The sequence below is a fragment of the Trypanosoma cruzi genome, genomic scaffold (genome assembly GCF_000209065.1).
Source record: "Trypanosoma cruzi strain CL Brener 1047053516775 genomic scaffold, whole genome shotgun sequence".
In the NCBI taxonomy this organism is placed as follows: Eukaryota; Euglenozoa; class Kinetoplastea; order Trypanosomatida; family Trypanosomatidae; genus Trypanosoma; species Trypanosoma cruzi.
Genome location: NW_001849560.1, coordinates 329,078 through 352,432, shown reverse-complemented (window position 1 = coordinate 352,432; position 23,355 = coordinate 329,078). Strand labels below are relative to the sequence as shown.

Below are 23,355 nucleotides of genomic sequence, written 5' to 3'. Positions count from 1 at the left end.
GCACACTAAGCCAATTAGTGAAAATAAAACCACAATGCGAGTGGCACTGCAACGACACGTCTGCGTGACACCCCGTGGGGAGTATCGATGCAGAACAGCACAGCGCCTGCAAGAAGAGTTGCTTCTCCCGCCGAGCAGAGAGGAAAAACGGCCTCAGCAGCCCAATGATGAGAGGTCACCTGCACCTCCTCGCGGCACCAGCAAGCTCGGCAGAAAAAAAGATGCAGGTGACGCTCTGCTGCACGCGTGACGGCCGTCACATCCTTCACAATGGCAATCGCATCCTGTCGCACCACACATCGCAGCGGATGCGCACAGTCTCCGTCCTCCCTCCCTCCTGTCCCTCTCCCTGAGAACTCATCGGTGGCCGTGGCACACTTACCGGCATGTCAGAAATCACTTGTGTTTCTTCCTCCCTCGCACTTCGAACAGCAGCACCGCCAAACGCATTTCGCTCCTCCTTTCACAGATTCTCCTCAGACACGCCTCCCGCCACATGCATCAACCCACAGCCACACAGTCCGTAAACGCCACGCAGCCGCCCCGCATGATGCCGCCGCACACACCAACACGGCACCCCGCTACTCGGCGCAAGCGGCGTCTGGACACACAAAACTAATTGCTCCAGCGAACGACAGCCCCCTCCAAGCAGTGAGACAGGACTCGTCGCTAACAATCAAACAACCAGCCCTTAGTCTCCTCCTTACGCCATGCACGAGGTTCTGCCTGCCCCATGCATCATCCGTGACCCCCGGGCTCTCAATGAGCGAGCAAAACGCTATGCGCCCCTCGACTCAACAAAAAGCCCATTGACAATTCCCAACCAGTCATCTCCATGGGCTGTGCATGAGGAGCACCACGGCAAGTGCACAGGAGCTAATATGCAAAACCCTCAACTCATTCCACGTCAATAAGCAGTGTGGCATCATGCCTGGGCTTCACAAGAATGTCGGCTGGCGCTTCCCCGAGAGGCCTCCCATAAACACCGCACGTGGTCACAGTAAAGAAAAAGCAACGACTCCAATCTGGCTGTCACCCCGCGGCAAACATCAAAGCACAATCCAACAAAATGCCGCAAATCATCACATATTTCACACAGACCATCTGCCGCTTGCGCAGCAAATGCACAGCACGGAAGAAGAGCCATGCTCACTATCATACAACACACAGACACAGTAAGAGAGTTGGGAGAAGCAGCACTAGAGAAACCTCAGTCAACGACAGAAGAGCTCGTGGGTGCTGCAGCCAAAGCCATCCCTTGTGAATGCAAATGATAATAACACCAAACAACGCGAATCACCAGTCAGGCACCACATGTGGGCCACAGACACCACCCACCCACCCATTCACTCTTCCTCCTCCCAATGGCGTGGCCCTCCTGCACCTCCACAAACACGTTTGCCTCTCATTTATGTGTGCCTCTAACGCAGGCACTCAAGGTGCGTTTCGGTAATCCAAACGCAAACACCTATAAAAAACAGAGGAAATGCTCGCAGAGACCACACGGCTCCTCAACGCAGCCTCAAGCCCTCCTCACGACTCTGCAATGCGGTAGAAAGGAATACAAGCGGCTCTCGTGTCACAGAAGACGGCCAATGGGAGCGGTTTTCAGAGCGCAGAAAATGCCAAGATGTGAAACAGAAGAGGCGGTGGGAGGAGGTTCGCAGGGGACGTCACCTGCCATGCCTGATGTGCGTCGTGTCATTCGTGCAACGGAGAAGTAATGGCACGGTTGTTGCGGTGCCTACCCTTGTGTGCACCTCACTCCCGCGCCAATGAACGCCTCAAGAAACATCCTGCAGAGGGCAAGCAGCTGGCCGTGCAGACAATCCCGAGTCCTGCCAACGTTCCAGCAGCCGCTCTTTTGGCGAGGCGTCGCTCTCTTTCGTCCTTGTCTCCTGTGTGCCATCCTCGTATGAAATGAAAAAGCCTTCCACAACTAGCGTCACCAAGCACCTCCAAATAAATTATAAAGGATTCACGGCCTCGAGAAAAAGCCCCCAAAGTGACGGTCAACGGGAACTCAGCAACGCATGTCATCTTCTGCAGCCGCGTGCATTGCAACTCCCCTCAGCTGCCCGGTGCCTCTTCCTTCCTTGTAGACCCAAACCGCATAGTACACTTTGATTTGCTCGGATCCTCCACAGGCTCGCATAACCGTGTCCACCACGCCCGTGCAGCTCGTGACTGCATCACTTCTCCACTCACCGCTGCACCACCGAACAGCGTGAAATAGGGATCCAAAACACCACATCCGCAAGGCAAACACACATGCATCGCTCCAACCAGTGGAACTATAAACGTTTTTTTTTCTTCTCTTACCAGTCGTAGTAACTACACCTCAAATGTGCAGCTCCGGTAAGCGTACGATGGAATTCAGCAGCAAAAATAACCTTACTCCGCGGGCAGCCATGTAAATGGCTCCAACATCTGCCCTTCCGGCCCGTAAAACTAAGTAACAACTACTCATCGGGTTTGAAGCATGAACAGCAGGCGCTTAGCTTCCTCTCTAGTAAGAGTACTAGACCCTGGCACCACGTTGAGGTGGCCGGCTGAGCCAGGGCCCACGAGCCATCACACGACAGCGCACTATCTCTCGCTCTTCCATCAGCGATTTGCCGTCAACAACAACAACGGCATTGAGAAGCAGCCTCAAAACAATCCCTGAGAGCCGTCCCCACCTCGGCGAGCGACCGACTCCGGGAACCCGGCACTCCGGTGCCGTTCCGGGAAGAACTCCTGCCACCGCCAACCGTGTTTCCCTGTCGCGTTGGCACACGGAGCCCGCTTCAGAGAAACAACAACACGCTCCATTCAAAACGTGGCTATGAGAGTGCATGGCAACAGGCGCAGGGCGCACCCTCTCAGTTTCCAGTGCCGACAAAGTAAAAGAGCATCAGTGCCGACTTGCTACAGCACGCACAGTTGTGCCTCTGTTGTCCTCCCCCGTGTTTTTTCAACTACATGGCCCGCGCTGCGGCAACGCGTGCCCCCAGACCTCTTGGTGTTTAAAATGTGCCCCAGCACGACGCGGCTGGTCCGGACGCTGGTCGATGCCGTCAGCCCTGCGCCAACAAAAACAACAACCCCGTGAGGGAAACAATGCTGGCTCCTGGCCTCCCCGACAATACGGAGCAATTGGCCCTGGCGCCGCGATGAGGCAGTCAAGCATGAAATCGCAAGGGGAAGCAACGATGACGCAGGCACAAGGAAGCCATTCCACCCTCAATTGAATACGGCGCCCCACTCCAAGCAGTCACACGGAGCGCACTGTTTCCACAAAAGAACTTGGTCGTCGTCCATCCCTTAAAGATGCTTCGTTTAATGATGGGCCTTAGAACAAAAAAAATAAGAGGAAATGAACAACGTAGTAATACTTCATCACCGCCAGCCATAATCATTCTCTCATAACAGAGCAATTTCCCCACTATGCCTCGTATGCACACACAGAAATCCACATGTATGAAACAACCCGCAATGTTTTTCTACCAGAAACCAAACTACCCCGTTCCCCAAATAATTTCTTCTTCGTTCAATGTTACGATCGCTCGCGTTGGACATTTTCCGCATCCGTGTTTGATGCTGCCACCTGATGCTGCTGCATCTGCACTGTATGCACACACAGGCATCCAACCATATGAAACAAGCCCCAATATTTGTTACCAGAACTCAAACTACCCCCACAATTCCCTAATTTGTTTTCGTATTTATTCCTTTGATTACTCCTCAATTCTAATGCCTTCTTGGGGCGTCTTCGGATGATATTGACACTTGGTACTGGCGCACCTTTTCGTTCCAGAACGCCGCAATTTCATTGTTGTCCGCGCCGCTCACATTATTGGAATCGACGACATCACATCCCTGCCAGCCATTCATCGGCGTGCTGTCTGCGTGCTCCATATAAATAATCTCCCACGACATGTCTCGGGATAACTCCTCCCAACCATTAAAATATGCCGCCAGGCACTCAGTGAACTGCCTCACAGTGCTGGAGGTGGTGTGGTGCGCACCCGCCGTAGCCATCCGCAGCCCAACCAGCGTCATTGGATTTGAGTCCAAAAAGAAAAAGCCGTCCACCAGCGGAAAGTTTTCCACCTCCGTTACGTACAGCACCCCGCACTCCAAATCAATCCTCTCAGAAAAGCGTTCCAGTGGCGATAAGACATGGTGCCTGGCGGAGTGCTCCTGTGAGTACACCGCCAGCGCACAGCGGTGGGACTGACGTTGTGGTGATGGCCTCAGCTCCCTCAGTCTGCGTTCTATTGCACGCACAAAAGATCCATTCAAAAATGCAAACACGGTGCACCTTCCAAAATTTTCTGATATGAGATAATCCGTCAGCCCCGATATGAGTAAATTAAAATCATGCTGCTGCATTAACTTCGCTGACTTGAATAATGTTTTATTTCCGAGGTGAGCAGACAACGGTAAATTGAAAAAAAATTCAGAACCGGAATTTTCACCTCGTACTCGGACAACCCTCGCAAGCCAGTAGAGCACCTTCATACGATCCCAGGATTCACCACATCCCAAACCAGTGTATTGCAAGATTACAGAAGAGGTCGCCTCATCGACGGTCTTGTGACACCGTTGAACCCAATTATCATACTTTCGCTCGTCAAAGATATAACGTGGAATAGGTCCCACTTCATCCATTTGGCCCTTCACCACCTGCCAGTACTCCGCTTGCTCCCGCACGGGCTGATGGCGCCTCATCCAAACGCACATCGCCTTCACATCGCTTTCACCAGGGCAATTCATAACTATTTTTGTGGCATCGCTCCGCTTCACCCATTCTTTGTAGTTCCTCTCGAGTGGGGGTGACAACAAAACCATGCCCCATCCCCTGGGAGCCAAATCACCAGACGGTGCATCATCCGGCTCTGCCACATCGTAAATAATATACCCCTTCATCCCACGGTCAGACAGACTCCTCACAACAGACGCATTACTGGAGTCGCTCATGTATGTCGACACCGTCTTGATGGTCTTGTCAAACAGGAATTTTCGATCCTCAATAAAGTACGCAACCATTGGGAGTTTCTCCGCATCGCAGTGCAGCAGCTGAGAGAGGAGGTACGAGCCGGCATTCATCGACTTCCCGATCCCGGGCGTCCCAGTCAACACACGCCGCTGAGGCCTAAAGCCAGCCTCACCGTGACTGCTGAACCACGCGGTTAGATCCTTTTTGACGATCTGCCACACTCGATCCACCTCACAGTTCACGTAGCAGTCACGAGTGGATTCCACCCCCTTCCGATTCCACGAGCACGGCCACCCCTTGTCCGAGGTGAGCACCATCAGCCTGAGACGCTCTGCACCGGATTGCTCTGCACCGTCATCCTTTTCAAGAGTTTGGCCAACTGCCCTGTACGTCCATGACTGTTTCGATTTCCCCTTCTTCACTTCCAGTCCGGTCCCCTCGCCGCCAGGAACTTCCACCAAATGGCTCCACCTCGCATTGTACACAGACTCGTACAATCCCTCCAGTTTCATCGCTGCACTCATCCTCATTGAGTTCCTCACCTCCTCAAGGGCTGTATCCAAAAAACTTTCAGTGATGCCATGAACAATTTCTTTTACCTCCGGAGCAGCTACTAGCCACCCCAGCAGAGTACTTACATGATTATATTGAAGCTTCTTTATATCTTCTTCCTTATCCATTTCCTCCCTTACAGCGCCCTGCATCCTCGCATAAGCACCTGTTGCCCGTATTTCGCCCAGTACTCCCGCATCATGGATATACCTCGCCGGTTCCTTAAGAAACTCTTCCAGCAAGACATTCTCATTTGTGTCCACAACGCCCTTTCCGCCAAATCTCAGCAGAAGAAAATCATTAAGGTTCATTTCCTTGTAGCGAAATCCCCCTCTGAACAGTACATCTTCGATCGTAGTAAAAATGGTAAATTTCATTTCTTGCGCTCGTCTTCGCCTTTCTTCTTCTTCACGGCTTAGCCTTTCTTCTGCTTCACGGCTTAGCCTTTCTTCTGCTTCACGGCTTAGCCTTTCTTCTGCTTCACGGCTTAGCCTTTCCTCTGCCTCACGTCTTTCTCTCTGTACCTGAGTGAGAACTGCGTTTAGCTTTCCCTTTGGAAAAGGAGTGATTGTATTCTTTCCTTCATAGTCCCTCCATTGCTCGAGAAAGAACACACCCTCGTGATGAAGCTTATTAATAGCCTCCAGCAATTGGTATGACGGCAATGCCGTTATTGTGCGTAACAACCTTTTGTTTTGGATAAACGTCTCGGGATCCTGAAAAAACTCCTGCATCGTGACGTTCTCATTGGTGTCCACAACCCACTCCTCGCCAACATAATTCCGAAGGAAATCGTTCAGCTTCATTTTGGTCCTGTTAGTGCTTCCCTCCAGCAGGATGTCCTTTACGGTGCTGCTCATGGTCCACTGTGGTTGCCGCACCTCCTCCACTCTTCTGCGAGTCGCAGCGGGTTGATCTGTGTCACCCTCAGACTCCGGCCTTGCTCTCCTCTGAATATCTCCCTGCGGCACAGCAGACGCTTGATTTCCAGGCATTGTTTCTCCTTGTTTTCTTAGTTGGGTTGACTTAAAGCTGAATACTAACGAACAATCAAAAGGGGAATAAGGAAAAAAGAAAATACGCACGGAAATGACTGAAAGACGCAGAAAAAGACTTATCCACACGGTGTAGACTACATATTGAGCTCAGTGGCGCAACACAAAAAAACAAGTACATTTCAGCATAAAATAAAGCCAACGCAACCAACACACGAGAAACAAAACAATGCATTAGCCACCAAACACTTCAGTAGATTGTACACACCATTTTTGTAAAGCCTGCTTAAATCCTCTTCCATATCCATTTCCTCCCTCACAGCCCTCTCCATCCTCTTGTAATGATTTGATGCCTGTATTTCGCCCAATACTCCCGCATCGCGGATATACTTCTCGGAAACCTTTAAAAGCTCCTCCAGCAAGACATCCCGTTTGGTGTCCAAAGCGCCCTTGCCGTCCAATTCCATTGTAAGAAAGTCATTCAGCTTCATTTCCTTGACACGAAATCTTCCTTTAAACACCGCATCACCAGTACGCAGAGGAAACAGCAATTCCCAGTTCTTGTCGTTTTCTCCTTGCCCTTTCTTCCTCCTCCCGCCTCTCTTCTCTCAGTAAATAAGAGTAGGCTGTGTTTATTTGTGCCCTTGCAAGAGGAGTGACCGTATACCTTCTTTCATATTCCCTCCATTGCCTGAGAGTGACAATATATTTTCTTCTCCAAGCTTATTTGAAGCCTCCAATAGCACGTGCATATCCTCACGCTCCTTTTTAAGCTCTTGGTATGACGGCGATGTCTTTATTGTGCTCAATAACACTTCGTCTTGGATGAACTTCGTGGAGCTAATAGAAAAACCCCCGCATATAGATGTTCCTATAGAATTCCACGACGCCCCTACCGCCAATATAATTACAAAGTAAATCATTCAGCCTCACTTTTCGGATGCGTTCATTTCCCTCCAGCAGTACTTTATGCCGCTAACTTTCAAGAGTCCACTGCGGTTGCTGCGTTCCCTCCACTCTTATGTGGGTCGCAGCGTCGGAACCATCACTGGAGCTACTGCAAGGCGCCATCACAACACCCGTGCAGTGAAGCATTCCATTCGCACCGCCCAACTGCGGCCAGCAGGTGCCGCTGGCTCCAAAGGACACTCGCGGCTGTTTCGTCCCGCAGTCCCAATGGCGTTGGGCGTGGCACTCGCGCGGCCCGGTGGTCGGTGCGCCATGCAGCCGCACTGCAACGCCTGTCGGTGAAACAGTCAAGGCCCCCCGCCCCCGCAGCAACACGAGGCGTGCAATCAACCCCAACACCGCCACATTAACGTCATTTTCTATTTTATCCATTTTTTCTGTCCGTTTGCCCCATTACCGACACCAAAAATAAGTGCACACCTTCACAAAAGAAAAATAAAAAGAAAACACGATCCCATCGTCCCGCCGCGGGTCAACACTCTCCTCCACCCACCGCCATTGCCGCGCAGGAGACCGCAGTCACATCGCAGAGTCAGCACCGCAATGCGCACCGCACCATCGTGCAGTGAACAATGGGCGAGACGCAGCCATGCATCGCCCCGCTCCATTTTCCCACCACTCAAGTGTTGCGTGCTCCGCAAAAAGTGGCAAACAGAATCAGAGTGCACACAAACCCAATCATCCCCCTCACTCGATGAAGCACATTATTCGCATGGAGTGTCAACATTTAAAAACACACCAGCAGTAGCAGGCTGCATGGAATTTCTCAGCCAACCCCCCAAAAAGACACAACAACTCTGCGGAGTCAAAGTGGCAGCCCCTCGGTGTTGCCCGCATTTCACATGGCAGGACAAATTCCACGCACGCGTATTTCCGGACACCTCGCTAATTGAGTGCACACCAACAGAACATGTGAAAAATACCTGCGCGCAAGATGAAATTGAAATACGTGAAATCTTCAGCCTGTTTTGTTTGATGGCCTTGGCGAGCAATCCCACACAATCCAATCAAAATGACACGCCGGAAAGAATGGCGTCAGTTGATAAACAAATAATTGCGCCGATGCAGAAGACAGCTAAAATTTGGGTTTTGCACACGAATTCGAGGGCGACAGTGGCATCAGAGTATGTATGTGCGCAAGACCTTTCGTGGGACGGTGCTCCCCAATCCCGCCGTGCCCTGGAACAAAAGACAATAACAAAATAAAATAAGAGCACACTCTCCAGAAAAGGAGTGACGGTTGGGCAGTCAACCCACGTTTCTTCGCAAATAACATCCACATACGTGCACTCCACCTCAAATATGTACCTCCCTGGACGCCACATGCATGACGTGTGGTTTCGTCGCTCGCAATGTGTTTTTCCTCCTGTAAGCAACAGGAGGATGGCCGTCGCGCAGCTCCACTCAGGGGAGGCAATCGGGGCAGACACGGGTGGGAACCAGAGATCATACCAACAATAAGAATAATAATAAAAAGGTAATAACTCCTCCAAGCCAAAGCAACGCGCAATGTTCATCCCTCTTTTTCTAAATTGAAACCTCCCCAACAGAACTAATGCAGCAGACACATGTGCAGCGCAATATCTTTCGCTGTCCCGCGTCCCATCTTACTTCCCATGAGTGCCACGGCGGTGGCGCCGGCGTTACACCTGGGACGACTCCAAAATATCAGGCAGCATGCTGTGGAAAGTAGATGTTTGACAAAAGTGGCCGCGTTGGCGTCCAACAGAAAATGGCGTCAACTACAAAGAAACAACTGCGACTCAAGCTACCCGTGTGTGGCCGTACTAAAGCAAACACTGAGACGCGTGTGGAGCAACGCAAAAGAAAGGAAAAAAAGAAAGAAAAAAGAGAAATAAATAACTAATCCACGGGAATACACCGACCTCTATACATGTACGCAAAGTAATACATCATTCCGCATAATTCTTCGTTCTTTCTCTTGTTGTTCTTTCTACACAGTATCAGAAGCATAAAAAGCGACTGGCATGCCCTCCCACACAGTCATCGTGGAACAGGAGAGAGAGAGTCACTGCAGGCACCCGCACAAAAAATAGAAACAAACCAACAATCAATGACGCTGTCGATGCGGAGTACGATGGGTGGCTGCGCAGCTGCACAGCCGTGGCCCCCACGCCCTCCCTCATGTCAGCCAACAACGCACACTCACAACCTCCAGGAGGTGACGCGTCACAGAAGGGCTTCATCGATTGTTTTTCCTAACGTTTTCCAGAATGCATCCTATGGCCCGCACACCAGCACCGTCGTCAAGCACGTACTCATTACAGAGTACAGATATGAAAGAGAGAGAGCACCAGCCCCCATACTCGGTGCTGCAGCGGCGGGCGCAAAACACACGCACACACACCCGTTACGCATCCGCCCCGGGCTAGCGTGATAGCTCGATAACCCGTTTTCGTCGAAAATCAATAAAATAAAATAAGAACACCAAATCAATCGCCCAATCAATCTATGAATAATCAAAAGAAAGAAGATGCCTAGCAGAAGCATCCACGTTATGCCGCATCTGCGAGGGGCTTTGTGCATTCTCGACGCGCAACGGTGCTGTTGAGTGGCGGAGCCTTTACACCCCCAAAAGGAGAAACTGCGCTAAATTTTTCGCCAAGCAAACCATCCTTACCTCTCCAGAGGGGCATAATTAACGCTGCAGCTCGCACTGGATGCACGGTCCAGCAGGCTCAGTGCGTCTGAGCGGGTGTCACCGGCCATGGGCTGCAACGGCGCTGCAGGTGGTCGGTACGACGACGCAACGGTGGTGCCTGAGGCGTACGACGATGACGTCATGTCGTGGGGCTTTTGTATCTCTTCGTCGTTCTCCTCGCCATCGCGCAGCAGCGCCTCCAGTCCACCACGCTGCGGCTCGCGCAGCTCCTGCCAATGGCGGTCCTCCGCGTACCACACAACCGTGCTGTACACAGTGATCGCAAGCAGCACAGTGGTCAGCAGCAGCACGATAGCCACGTACGTCCTCGCACCGCCGTCGCTCGGCGCAAGGTGGTTGGCCGCGCTGACCAGGCACAGCGCCGCAAGGAGTACAAAGCTCGCAGTGTGCGTCACCGTCAGGAAGGCCGAGCGCATCATGTTCGTGAAGGCAACCACGCCAGCGCCCGCAAGCAGCACAGCAGCCATGCAGAAGTACTGGACGTGGCATCCTTCCGCAGGCGGATGCACAGCCGCAATCAGGCCCACCACACACAGCACCGACAGCTGGAACACGCACCAGTACACGTAACTGCCCCTCATGTTCGTCAGCATGCCGCCGTACATCCGCTGCTGCGCCGCGGGGTGCCAATACCCTACGGGGTACAGCAGGCGCTCATGAAGCGGCTTTCTCGAAAACTGCCAGTACTTCGTGAAGCTCGCGCCCGTGTGGCGAGCAATAAAGTAGCACACGCCAGCAGGGAACGCCACACCGTACAGCACCCCAACGACACCAATCACGCGGTGCTGCACGCGGGCGCCGGGCAATGCCAGTGCGAACACGGAGCCGAAGAAGATGCCAAGGTGCATCGCGTGCGCCACAACGTACGTCAGGCTCGGGAAGCGCATCGCCGCCCACGCACTCGCCGCGTCCACGCCGCGCCACCGCTGGAAGGCCGCCGTCACACCGCAGTGCACGCATCCGAACACAGCAGCGAGCAGCGCGTTGCCCACCACCATCCACAGCGGGTCAAGGCCAGCGAACACCGAGAGGAAGTACGGCAACGCAACGGTGCTCGCACGTTCCTGTGCCGAGGTGCATGACATCCTCGCGAACACGCCGAGCGCCTGCATCTCCAGAATGGAGGCCAGCCCGCCGGTCACCACCACCGCAACAGCCGCCGCACCCGCAACAACGCCGGTGACCGCCGAGAGGGCGCTGGCAGCGGCGGGCAGCGTGTTCGACCTGATCGTGAAGGACCCAAGCAGCACACCCTTGCAGCCGCCAGACACCGCCGCAGCGTCGCAGCGAATGAATATCGTCTCGTCGGCAGCAATGAAGTAACCGCGGTGCACGGGCACAGCCAGCTCCAGGACGGTGGACGGATTCGTCGCGTTGCGCACCCACGTCGCGTTGCTCAGCATCGCTCCCCACGGACCGCCAAACCCGCTCGGCTGCGCCGTCGACACCGGCACAAAGCTCAGGTGCGTGCCGAGCTGCGGGTCACGTGCCCACCGAAACGGCGGCGGCAGCGCCACCATCAGCCGTGTCGGGACGGCGCTCCCACCGCCGCGAATGTCGCTCTGCGTCAGGCTCCCACCAGCCGCCGTCGTCGTCACGGCAAGCGTCGGGCACGCCACGTCGCTCCACCACAGCGTGCTACTCACCGACGCCGTCGGGGTCCGCGTGGGCGACAGCGCCACCGTTCCCGTCACCTGCAGCGTCTCCGTCGGCCCGTACCGCGTCGGACTGTAGTGCGTTGTGCTCAGGCTCGGCGTCCCCGTTGAAGTCCACGTCGGCTTCACGCTGCGCGTCTCCGTCAGCGTCGCCGTGTGGCTCAGCAGTGGCTTGGCGGGAGTGCGGTTGCATCCTTCCACGTGCGGCAGGTACACCGGCAGGCAGTCGCGCCCGTACCCGCCCTCAGCACAGCAGCAGCCGCACGACCCCGACATCGCCCTCGTCGCAGCACCAAAGCAGTGCACGTCGGCGTCGCACACGCCACACGCCACGGGGCGGAATTCCCCGATGATGCCGGCGGACCTGTAGTCCATCGGCTGCAGCGCCTGCCCGTTGAGCGTCAGGCACCCCACAACGAACTTCCCGCCGGCGCCCCCAAGCGCAACGGTGCCGTCCATCACGACAGGCCCGCTGACGGCGTTCCCGTGGAGCGTCAGCGTGCTCCGCACGAGGTCGGCACTGCGCGGGTACGACGGCACCGACAGAAGCCTGCCGCTGATGCTGTTGCCGCGCACCGACAGCCACGACCCGGACACAAACGACGCCGACCCCCGCAGCACCAGCAGCGCGCCATCGGTCAGCGCACCGGCGTTGTCGTTCACTACGACGGCGGACACGTTGGCCTCCACCCCGCTGTCAAACACCAATCCATGCGCGGCGTACACCTGGCTCCCCGACACGCGCAGCACAGCGCCCCACAACGCCACCACGCGCGCACTCGCATACAACGCATATTCGCCACCGAACACAGCCGCGTCCAGCGCGACACCGCCACCGACAAGCTCCAGCACGGCGCCGTCCACCACCACCGTCCGTCCACCAGTCATCACGGTCACGAGGGCCACGCCGGACACAACCAGCACGGACCGCACAAGCCGCAGGCCCGAAAGCACCAGCACCGGTGCGTACGGCGAGGACTGCGAGCCGAGAAGATACACAAGCGGCGTCGACCTCGCGGCAACCAGCAGGGAGTCGGTCACCGTCAGCGCGGACCCCGCGGGAAACGTGCCGGTCAGCACAAGCGCACCGTTCAGCGCCTCCACATCGCACACGGACAGCTCCACCGGCCCGCTCTCGTCGCTCCCCGCCTCCCCCGCACCTTGCAACCCTCCACCGCCCATCACGTACAGCACGGCGCCGTTCAGCAGCGACACGTTCTGCACAACAATCCGCACGCCGTCCCGCGCCATCCACGGCACGTAGAGCACAGGACTCACGCCGTCCAGCACAACGTGGCGCAGCGTCACCTCACTCGCACCGGCAGGCACAACGAACACCGACCGCACCGTCACGCCCTCGCGGACGAACACACTCGACGCAGTGCCCGCAGCAGGGGGCAGTGCGGGAGCTCCCACAGGCACGCACGCCTCGCCGTACCCGCCGCTGCCGCACACGCACACGCACACACCGTTCCTCATGCTCGCCGACGCCGTCCCGGGCGCGTAGCAGTGCGTGTCCCTGTCGCAGGCGTCGCACCCAGCAACGTCGATGCTCCCAGCGTCGCCAAAACCAGCGGCTGCGTACTCCTCCACCGTCGACAGGACACGTCCACCAGCGTCGTTGCACGCCACCCTCAAATGCGCCCCAGCCGCAAGCGACAGGCTCACCGACAGCATCCGTGGCAGCAGCGCTCGGTTGCGCACAAAGCTCAGCGTGCTCCCAGAAACGATCACGGCGCCAGCAGCGTAGAGCATCTCCCTCGAGACGCCGTCGTGCACGTTGCCCTTCACCAGCAGCATCGACCCGCCGGCAAGGCTCACTGTCGAATAAAACGCCACCGCGTAGTCCTCCGTCGACAAAAAGTCGCTCCGCACAAGCGCAACAGCGGAGCCCGACACGCTCACAGCCCCACGCACAGACACCGCGTGCTCGCACAGCAGGAAGTCGCTGTCAACAAACGCCACCACGGAGCCGCCACAGGCCGCAACGCCGCCCTCCACCGACACGCACTGTCCCAGCGCCGTCTGCACCGACAGCCCGTCCACGTACAGCGCACCGCGCGACGACAGCGCCACGCCGCCAACAAACAGCACGCCAACAGAGTCACGGAACACCGCCGCTACATGCGTGCGCGTGATGGTCAGCACGCTCCCCGTCAGATTCACCTTGTGCAGCACAAGGCACGCGGAGGCATCGCCAGGATCGTACGCATCGCGGTACGCAATACGCGCATCTGCGATCAGCACCGAGTCCACCACAGTGACGCGCGAGCCCGGCGGAAATCGGTTCGACACCAACACGCCGCCGCCGGAGCGCGACTCAAGCCCGCTGATCAACACATCGGCGCGCTCGCCGGCAGGCGGGTCGGACAGCCACCCGACAACGTACAGGCTCGCTCTGCCCACAAACGTGCAGTTCGCCAGCGTCACGTTGCGCACGCTCCCTGACATCGACTCCACGTCCACCACGACGTCCGCCGCAAAGGCCACACCAACGTAGCACACCACCGACGTCCCGAGACCGGCGTTCACCTCCACATCCACACGCACGTCCCGCACGCACAAGTCGGCGCCGTCGGTGCTCGGTGGCTCGGGGACAGCAACGGGCAGACACGCATCGCCGTGGCCGCCCTCCGCACACGTGCAGGCGCAGCCATCACTCGAGGCCGTCGTCGTGTACGCAGGGAAACACGACGCCGCAAGGGCGCATGGGCCGCTGCAGGTCAGGAAGGTGGCATTGTACACGGACGGGATGCTGTATTCCACCCCCTCCTCGCCGTTCACACTGTTGCACGCGGCCACAATAGCTCCGTTTGTGAGATCGCTGGACCCTGTGAATATCCATAGCGCTGTCGGCGTGACCGTGCTGGAAATAAATCGGTTGCCAAAAACAGACAACGTGGAGTCGCGGAGATTCACCTTGGGGTTAAAAAAAGCAAAGGCTTCCGATGGGGATTCACGGCAGAGGTTGCCGCTCAACTGCAGCCAGGAGTTGTAGTAAATTTTTGGGGAGTAGCTTGGAAAGAACACAATCGAGCTTCCCTGCATGTCGTTGCCCTGAAACACAACCGCTGACCGGGACTCCACATGTAATTCCCAAGGAAATAACATGACGTACTGCACCGGAGTCGTCACAACGTTGCCTCGGATCACCACGGCAGAGTTGTTCAGTACACTCAGCGACGAAGACTGGCTAGACCCCTCAAGATATATCAGCGTACCGTCACCGCCAGCCATATTAAACGCGTTGCCTATCACCGCAAACACAGAGCCCCACGACACCCTCACCGCAGATCTGAAAACGCGAATGGCGCTTGACGATGCCCTCACGCTCTGAAACACATTGCCGCTCAGCACCACCGCGGAGTTGTTGCTAATCACCAGCTCATTCATCGCAACACACGACGGCCTCCTAAGGTCCAAACCCGACCGAGGGATCAGCCTCGTGACAGTGAAGCGGTTCCCGCTGATCGAGATGTTCGTGTGCGGTGGAAACCCACCCTCCGGGCTGAGCAGCGCGTCACGGAACGTGTTGCCGGTGACGACGATGTTCAGCGACCCAACAGCGGCGTACGCGTTGCCCAACAACAGCAGCACGGCACCGTCCCTCCACGTGCATCCATCGAACGTGACATTCACCACGTCGCCCGTCATCGCCCCTATCAGCACCGTCAGGCTCATGCCACCCCCGCTGAACGTCACGTTGCGGTAGCACAGCCACGACAGCCCGCCGCCCACAGACTGCGCAACCTCGGGGTACACCATGTCGCTGATGCACTCACCAATCGGCGGCGATGGCGGCAGTGGCGGCGTGGATGGTGGCGGTGGCGGTGGCGAACCAGCAGGCACAGGCGCCGGGACGCACACATCGCCGTGCCCTCCAGCAGCGCACCGGCACTTGCAGTCGCTGATCGCCGTCGTCAGCGGAGCAAAGCAGTCGCCATCCTTCGTGCACTCCCCGCAAGTGGCAACCGTCGTCACGTTGGTGACGCCGTTCAGTTCCAGCTCTGCCGCCGTCGTCACCACACGTCCTGCGACCGTCAGACACCCAGCAAAAAAACGGTAGCCGGCCTCAGCCTGCGATAGCAGAGGCACCGACAACCCCGTCGAGCCCATCTTGCATCCCTTCAGCCTCACCACACTGCTGCCGTCAATGCTCACAAAAGCGGACCCAGCGTCGTGAAACATCGCACCCATTTCCACTTCGTTGTCGCGCCAATCCAACCAGCTTGACCGCTCAACAGTCCACAAGTTGTATGCATAGACGGCGCAGGACACGGAGCCGCTGTTCCCCACCACGCGCAGCACGCTGTGATCCGAAACGCTGAATCGAGAGTACTGGAACAGAAAGCTTGTCCCGGTGGCCATCGTATTGTTGAGCAGCGCAAAAACAGAGTGATCACGAACACTGAGGGTATTCAAGTGCAGAATGTGTTTGTATCCATCAAAGCTGCAGTACCGCACATACAGCGAGCTGCCACCTACCAGCCTCAGTGTCCCGATCGAGTACAAACCATACGCATCGTGCTTCGTTGCATGCACCTTGACGTTGCTGACCAACAGCGAAGAAGCACTCAACAAAACGTTCCGCAGAAGCACGACGCTCAACGCGCTGCTCACAGTGTCCGACAAGTAGAACTCAGAGGACTGCACGGCGTCAACCTCCGTGACGGCGATGTCACAGTACTGCGGGAGGGCGAGTGCAAAAGCAACAACAGAGGACCGCATCACCGTCTGGCTCACGCGGATCAGGACGCCGGATGACTCGGCCACCTCAGCACCCCCAAAAAACTGCAGCGCGGCACCCTCACGGAATCTGCACCCAGTGAGCGTGATGTTGATGGGGAGATGCAGCGGCATACTGTTGAAGAAAAAAGTTAGTGTAGCACCCATGCCGCTGAATGTCACACCCGCGTAGCAGTGGTGCGTCTTCCACATGTTCAGCGTGAGGCTCGTCAGCGTCTGGTTCACCACGCAGCTCGTGTCGCCGTCGACGGCTCTCTCCGCTGCGGGCGGCACAACCGTGTCGGGCACCTCGAAGGGAAGACACGACGCGCCATGCCATCCGTCCTTGCAGCTGCACGAGCACGAGCCGCGGTCCACAAAGTCCGTCCCGGGCATGTAGCACGCCGCGTCGTCGTTGCATGTGCCACACCTGAACACCACCACGTTCTCCGGAAACACATCGTCGTACGACACCTCCTTCTCGCCCTGCAGGTTGCACCCAACGACCAACCGCGCGGGTGACGCGACAATCGTGCTCCATGGAAGAATTTTCGCAAAATCTTTACTCGAGTCCACCTGACGGTTGTGTGCAAACACCACGGTGGTGCCGCTGCCCAAAACCTCAATTTTGTGCTGAGAATGTGCTATACGTAGTACCGAGGCTGCACTCACGTTGTTGCCCTCCAAACGCCACTGCGCACCTCCCTCGAGTGCCACAGAGCCGTCCAAATACACCAGCGCGGAATCAAAAACATCCGTGCTTTCAACAAAGATGCAGTCCGCCACTCGCAGCAGCCCCGCGGAGCTCACGGTGGTGTCCCCGTAAAGATAAACGCCATGGACCGCGCTCATCGTGTTGTTCTCCACGTCAATGTAGCCGCCGTTCTTCACAACAGCGTAAACGCAAACGGATGATTCCAAACCGTTACCCCCCTCCGTTGCCCTCAGCGTATTGCCATTCACAATGACCCCGCCACCATCAAGAACAGCAGCATCGGAAAAATAGACCGCGTAACTACTTCCTTCGATGAAATTGTCAAGCAGCTGCAGCGTCGAGGTCACCCCAAGAAAAAACTCCAAAAATAAAATGGCGTAAGACGACATCGTCACAATCTTATTGCCCGCCACCAGTATCTGGGAGCTCACGCCAAAATCGCCCTCAAACACCAATGCGCCAGAATCCAACATCGAGGATGTCACTTTCACGTGCACGCGCGCACCACTCCCTCTGATCAACAGGCCCACGAGGACGCACTGCAGCAGCGTGATGTTGAGTGTCTGCTGTGGTGCGTTAAAGTTATACAGGTCCAGCACGATCGCGGCGGTGAAGGTCACGTTGACAAAGCACAGACCACGCACACCGGGATCAAGATCGTCCACGGAGCTGATAGTACCACCGTGCACGCAGCGGACCTCCGTGTCCTTCGCATCGGGGAGCGGGAGCGGCCCAAGGCCGTCCGGAACCGCAGCTGGCAGACACGCGTCACCGTAGCCGCCAGCAGCACACACACACTCACAGCCGCTGATGCTCCTCGTCCTCGCTGCAAAGCACACGGCGTCCACGGTGCACGCGCCACAGTCCAACACTGTCACGGGCACTCCAATATTCAGGTCGTACTCGTAATTCGTCACAGGTGAGCCCCTTGCCTCGTTGCAGACGCCGTAGATGATCGGGTGCGAGTCGGATGGCAGTGACCAGTTGCTTGTCATGTGTGCGATGGTTGACGAGTACGAGCCGTACGTGAAGTTGTTGTCAAGTATCGACCACACACTCCCGTCGCGAAACGCCACGCCATTTTCCTTGGCCACGTACACAACGTAGGCGGTGTGGAACTCGTTGTCGCGGTGCACCAGCCAGCTGCCGTCAGTCACGGTCAACGTCTTTGCCATGAGCATGGCAAAACCGGAACGAAAAGTGCTGGAAACAATCTGCAGCACGCTGCCGCTGTCCACAACAACATCCTTAAGCACACACGCACCTTCGTAGTATTCTCTGCTCGGCGCACTCCACGAGCTGTTCTGTAAAGAGAGCACAGAGCCGCCGGTGACACGCAGGTCCGATGCAAGGGCGTACATCACGTGCGTCTGCGACACAACGACGCAGTTGTCCATGTAGAAGGCGCTGGACAGTTTCGCACCGAGGCCGTGCTCCACAAAAATCGCAGTGCACAAGCCCCCGCCACACACCAGCGTCGACCGCGTCATGACAAACCGCGTCGACAGAAGCCGGACGCCGTCCAGGACAAGCGCGGGGCCGCACCGAAATCCCTCAAAGCCAGGGGTCGTCGGCACGTACTGCGACCCGCCAACCGTCGCGCGCAGCGTTGAGTTCGCCAGCAGCACTCTCGAGTGCAGCGGCATCGCGCCATGCAGCACGATCGTGCCCTCCAGCGACGTCACATTCGTCATGTTGACGAGGGCGTGCGGCATCAGGCGTGCCGTGCTCTCGCTGAGGCCACCAATCCGCAGCTGCGCACCGCCCGCAAGCACGCAGTGGCGCAGCGTCACGTTCAGCGCGTCAGCGAACGCATCCATCAAGCGCAGGTCCACCGCCACAGTGATCGGCCCGCTGAACACCACCGAGTCGAAGCACGCCGTCGCACGCCCACCGCCAACCGTCACGGACTCCGTCAGCGTCACGCCACTCACGCAGCCCTGCGCACCGCCACCACCGCCGGCCCTCGCAGGCGGCACGTCGAACGGCAGACACGCCTCGCCCACGCCGCCGGCACGGCAGCTGCACACGCAGTTGGTGAACGACGCCGTCAGCGCATCAAAGCACGCCAGCGCAGCCGCACAACCGTCGCACGGCACCACGCTCACGGAGGGCAGGCCGGCCATGCGATAGTCGCCGCTGCTCTGCAGCACCCGGCCGCCGGCACGGTTGCACTGCACAGACACGACGCCGCTCGTGATCGTCAGCCCGGAGACAAGCGTCGCGCCGGTGGCAGCGCAGCGCGCAATCGACACGGCACCGCCGCCCAGCGTCACCCCCGACAGCGACGCCAAAGACGACGCCTCGCCCACCGCCCACACGTCGTGCAGCTCCATCCACCCGCCGGCACCCACCGTCCCACCGCCGCAGCACACCAGCGACGACGCAACAGACCCCTCAACTCCAACTAAGCGCAGCACCGAGTCAAACACCGCGAGGCGCTCGCCAAGCACAATGCCGCCGCCGCTGCTCACAACCGAGACGTTCGTCACGGAGAACACCGAGTGGCTCCGCAAGCTGAGACGCGACGAGGATGACACATGAATCGCGGACACGGTCGGACCGCCCGACGCCTCCAGCAACACGCCGTCAAGCACCACCGCGCTCGACAGCAGGTCCACACCGCCGCCAACGTGCACCGCCGACCCGCCCGCCTGCAACGACCTCAGCACAGTGTTGCTCACACGCAGCTGCGTCTGCAACAGCGAAATCGCGTGCAGCACAAGCGGCGACGCCACCGCGTCCGTCAGCCCGCTCAGCTGCGAGTAGCGCATCGGTCCCGGCGTCACAATCGTCGAGTCGCGGACCGTCACGTTCGTGTGTGCCGGCAGGTTGTGCACAAACACGAGCGAGCAGTAGCCGCCTGACAGCCCGCTCACGCTCACCTCCAGGCTCCGGTCACTCGCCGGCTCGCCGCTGTGGCCCCGCACGTAGATCTGCGCACCGCCGTCGCACACGCAGTTCCTCAATTCGATAAGCAGCGCGCCGGGGAGCATCGCCGAAACGTCGAACACCACAGCCACGCCGTTCGTGATGGACACGCCGTCCATCAGCACCGTGCCCACGGCGCGGCCAACCGTGATGGCTCTGTCCACCGTACCGCCCCGCAGTCGCAGCACCACCGCTTGCACCGCGGGCATCCACGCCGCCGCCGCAACCAGAGCCAACACAACAAGCAGCGCCGCACGCACAGCCGCAATGGCCCTGCACTGCACACGATGCCGGCTGCGCGGACACGCACCCACCGCAGACCACATCCACCGACCCAGACAGGTACCAAAAGGGCTGTCGTGGCGTGTCGCACTCGCACCGTCGACCGTACCTCCTGCCTAATAAATCCCTTCCTACGGATGGCAAATCCAGATAAACAATTCCGCCAGATCGCTATCCCACTACTACTAATAATCCTACTGCTGCAATTAATTCCTAACACCTTGAAACGATAGTTGTGCTGATCAATCCTAATTATCTCTAACTGCACGGTCAGAAAAGGAAAAGGCAGCAACAACAGTAACCAAACACAGTGGCACGCAGAGGAATCCGGTCACAGACAACCCACGCCACAGCACAACCACCGACACAAAGACGCGCAGAAGCAACCACGCCAGTGACACCATCGCCTTCCCCTCATCGGCCGGAACCGCACCAAATCGCACAGCGGATTTGTTGTGAAGTGAAGGCAATTGAGCAGTATACACGGAACAGCATCAAAACCTCATCCTATAATTGCTCACATTTATGTTTCTCGTACCTGCTGCCAACAACACCAAAAAGGCCACAAAAGGGAATTGTTCCACTCATCCTCCTCCTGATCAAAGCAAACCCTTCATATCCTCTCCCACTCCACGGCCTGAAACCCGCAAGAGGCTGTCGAGAGAAACCACGTGTGTGGAGAGTCCAAATTTGCAAAGCGGGATCGGCAGCCACTCACCCTCACTCCCTCACACCTACCCGCTCCCCCCACAGACGCCGCAGCACATCATCAAAACGAGGAGGAGCAGCACCGCGGAAGTAAACACACGCCGGGAAATGTTAACCCTCTGCTGCACACTATCCCTTCCTTCTTTACCACCTCCTTCCGCTGGATCCAGTCACGCGGCGACGTTTGTGTGTGCGGGGTGCATTGACAGCAGCAACACGTAAGAGCATACAAATATATATGTGTGGACGGTGTGTGTGCTGTTGGTCATTTAGGAGTGCACAGTAGCGATTCGCGTTTGTTTTCCTCCCTAGCGTGCCTGCGTGCGTGAGGTGGAGAAGACAGCAACAGCAGCCATACATCAGACACGCGACCGGGGTGCGGAGCACATCACCCACACAAAGTGCAGGACACGAGACAATCCGGAAGGAACGACACGGAGGACCGTGGCCCAGCGAAAAGAGCAGCAACACGGCGAGTCACGGCGGAGCCCAACGCACACACAGTGACAACGCCGCCAGACCGCGCATGGGAGGGTTCGGCCATCCACAACAGGAAGGCACACAACGCAAACAGGCAACCGCCATGGACAAGGACGAGTGACCCACGACCGCCGCGTCCCCGCAGCCGCCACACAACGCACACGGAGCGCGCTCCCGCCCCACCAGCCACACGCAGAGGTGGATCCTCATCCACCATGATGCGATGCCAAAATGCCACTGCCGCCACACTGAGTGCACTATTTCCTCGGTACAACTTATCCTTCGTCCATCCACTACAGATGCTTCCGTCAATGATGGGCCCTAGAACACAATAAATGGAATTGGAAAATGCAGTCATGCTGCAATACCGCCGGACACAATGATTCTTCCATAACGGAGCAATTCTCCCAGTACGCCTCGCATCCACAGAAAAGCATCCAAATGTATAAAACAGCCCCAATGTTTTTTGCCAGAAATCAAACACTCCCTTCACTCCCTAATTTGTTTTCCCATTTCTGTGGTTATTCCTCACTTCGGAGAGCTGCGTCTCCTCTGGCGTCTTCCGATGATATTGACACTTGGTACTGGCGCACCTTTTCGTACCAGAAAGTCGCAATTTGCTGGTCTTCCTCCTCGCTCACACTATTGGTATTGAAGACATCACATCCCTGCCAGTCATTCATCGGCGTGCTGTCTGCGTGCTGCACATAAATCATCTCCCACGACATGTCTCGGGATAACTCCTCCCAACCATTAAAATATTCCGCCAAATGCTCCGTAAACTGCCCCACGGTGCTGGCTGTCGTGTGATGCACACCCGCCGTAGTCATCCGCAGCCCGACCAGCGTCCTCGGATTGGACTTCATGAAGAAAAAGCGTCCTCCAGCGGAAAGCCTTCGACCTCCGTTATGTAAAGCACCCCGCGCTCTACATCAATCTTCATGTAACGGTGTTCCATCGACGGCAAAAAATAGTGCCTGGTGGGGCGCTCCTGCGAATACACCTCCAGCGCACAGCGGTGTGGTAGACGTCGTGTTGGTGGCCTCAGCTCCTTCAGTTTGCGCCTTATTGCAGCCAAGAAAACCCCATTCAAAAACGCAAACACGGAGCACTTCCCAAAGTTTTCGGATATGAGATAATCCTTGAGCCTCCATACGATCAAAATCAAATCATTCAGCCGCATTAACTTCGCCAAACTGCATAATATTTTGCTTCCGAGGTGGGCAGATATCGGTGCATTAAAAGGCGACTCACCATTGCGCTCTCCCCGTACTCGGACAATCTTCGCAACACATTCGAGCGCCGTATTATCATCCCATGTTTTGGATATTCCAAAACCAAAGTAACACCTGCTTCTCGAGGAGTTCGTCCCGGCCCCAACGCTGTGACACTTCTCAATCCGTGCAGTACAATGACGCTTACCAAAGATGTCGCGAAGAAGCGGTCCCGCTGCATCCATTTGGCCCCTCACCTCGCCCCAGCATTCCGCTTGCTGCTGCACGGGCTGATCACGCTTCATCCAAGCGCACATTGCCTCCGCGTCGCTTTCGTCAGGACAATCCACCACAATTCGTGCGGCTCTCCTTCCGCTCGCCCAGTGTCCATATATTTTTGTCTCTGGTGGTGTCACCACAAGCATGCCCCATTCAAGAGGAGGCAAACAAGTAGACAGAAGA

General features: G+C 57.0%; 2 protein-coding genes and 1 pseudogene across 2 annotated transcripts, besides 10 other annotated features; all 3 read right to left on the bottom strand.

Moving 5' to 3' along the window:
* Nucleotides 1-100: part of a sequence feature (areas merged during assembly that could not be assigned to a particular haplotype. This can correspond to areas where the two haplotypes were merged or to regions with more than two copies in the genome that were merged during assembly.) that runs on past the window's edge.
* Nucleotides 101-199: a sequence feature (heterozygous, non-Esmeraldo-like haplotype).
* Nucleotides 200-1,912: a sequence feature (areas not merged during assembly with more than two copies in the genome that could not be assigned to a particular haplotype).
* Nucleotides 1,913-2,717: a sequence feature (heterozygous, Esmeraldo-like haplotype).
* Nucleotides 2,718-3,348: a sequence feature (haploid, Esmeraldo-like haplotype).
* Nucleotides 3,349-21,058: a sequence feature (areas not merged during assembly with more than two copies in the genome that could not be assigned to a particular haplotype).
* Nucleotides 3,733-6,531, bottom strand: Tc00.1047053508325.60 (retrotransposon hot spot (RHS) protein, putative; the record flags this gene model as incomplete). Its single annotated transcript, XM_815037.1, has 1 exon — nucleotides 3,733-6,531. The coding sequence occupies one exon, from the start codon at nucleotides 6,529-6,531 to the stop codon at nucleotides 3,733-3,735; it is 2,799 nt and encodes a 932-aa protein (XP_820130.1).
* Tc00.1047053508325.30 (dispersed gene family protein 1 (DGF-1), putative) lies at nucleotides 10,138-20,535 on the bottom strand (the record flags this gene model as incomplete). Its single annotated transcript, XM_815036.1, has 1 exon — nucleotides 10,138-20,535. One exon carries the CDS (start codon nucleotides 20,533-20,535, stop codon nucleotides 10,138-10,140), a length of 10,398 nt encoding a protein of 3,465 aa, XP_820129.1.
* Nucleotides 15,625-15,674: a microsatellite.
* Nucleotides 21,059-21,649: a sequence feature (heterozygous, non-Esmeraldo-like haplotype).
* Nucleotides 21,650-22,828: a sequence feature (areas merged during assembly that could not be assigned to a particular haplotype. This can correspond to areas where the two haplotypes were merged or to regions with more than two copies in the genome that were merged during assembly.).
* Tc00.1047053508325.20 lies at nucleotides 22,201-23,355 on the bottom strand (annotated as a pseudogene; the record flags this gene model as incomplete).
* Nucleotides 22,829-23,355: a sequence feature (heterozygous, Esmeraldo-like haplotype).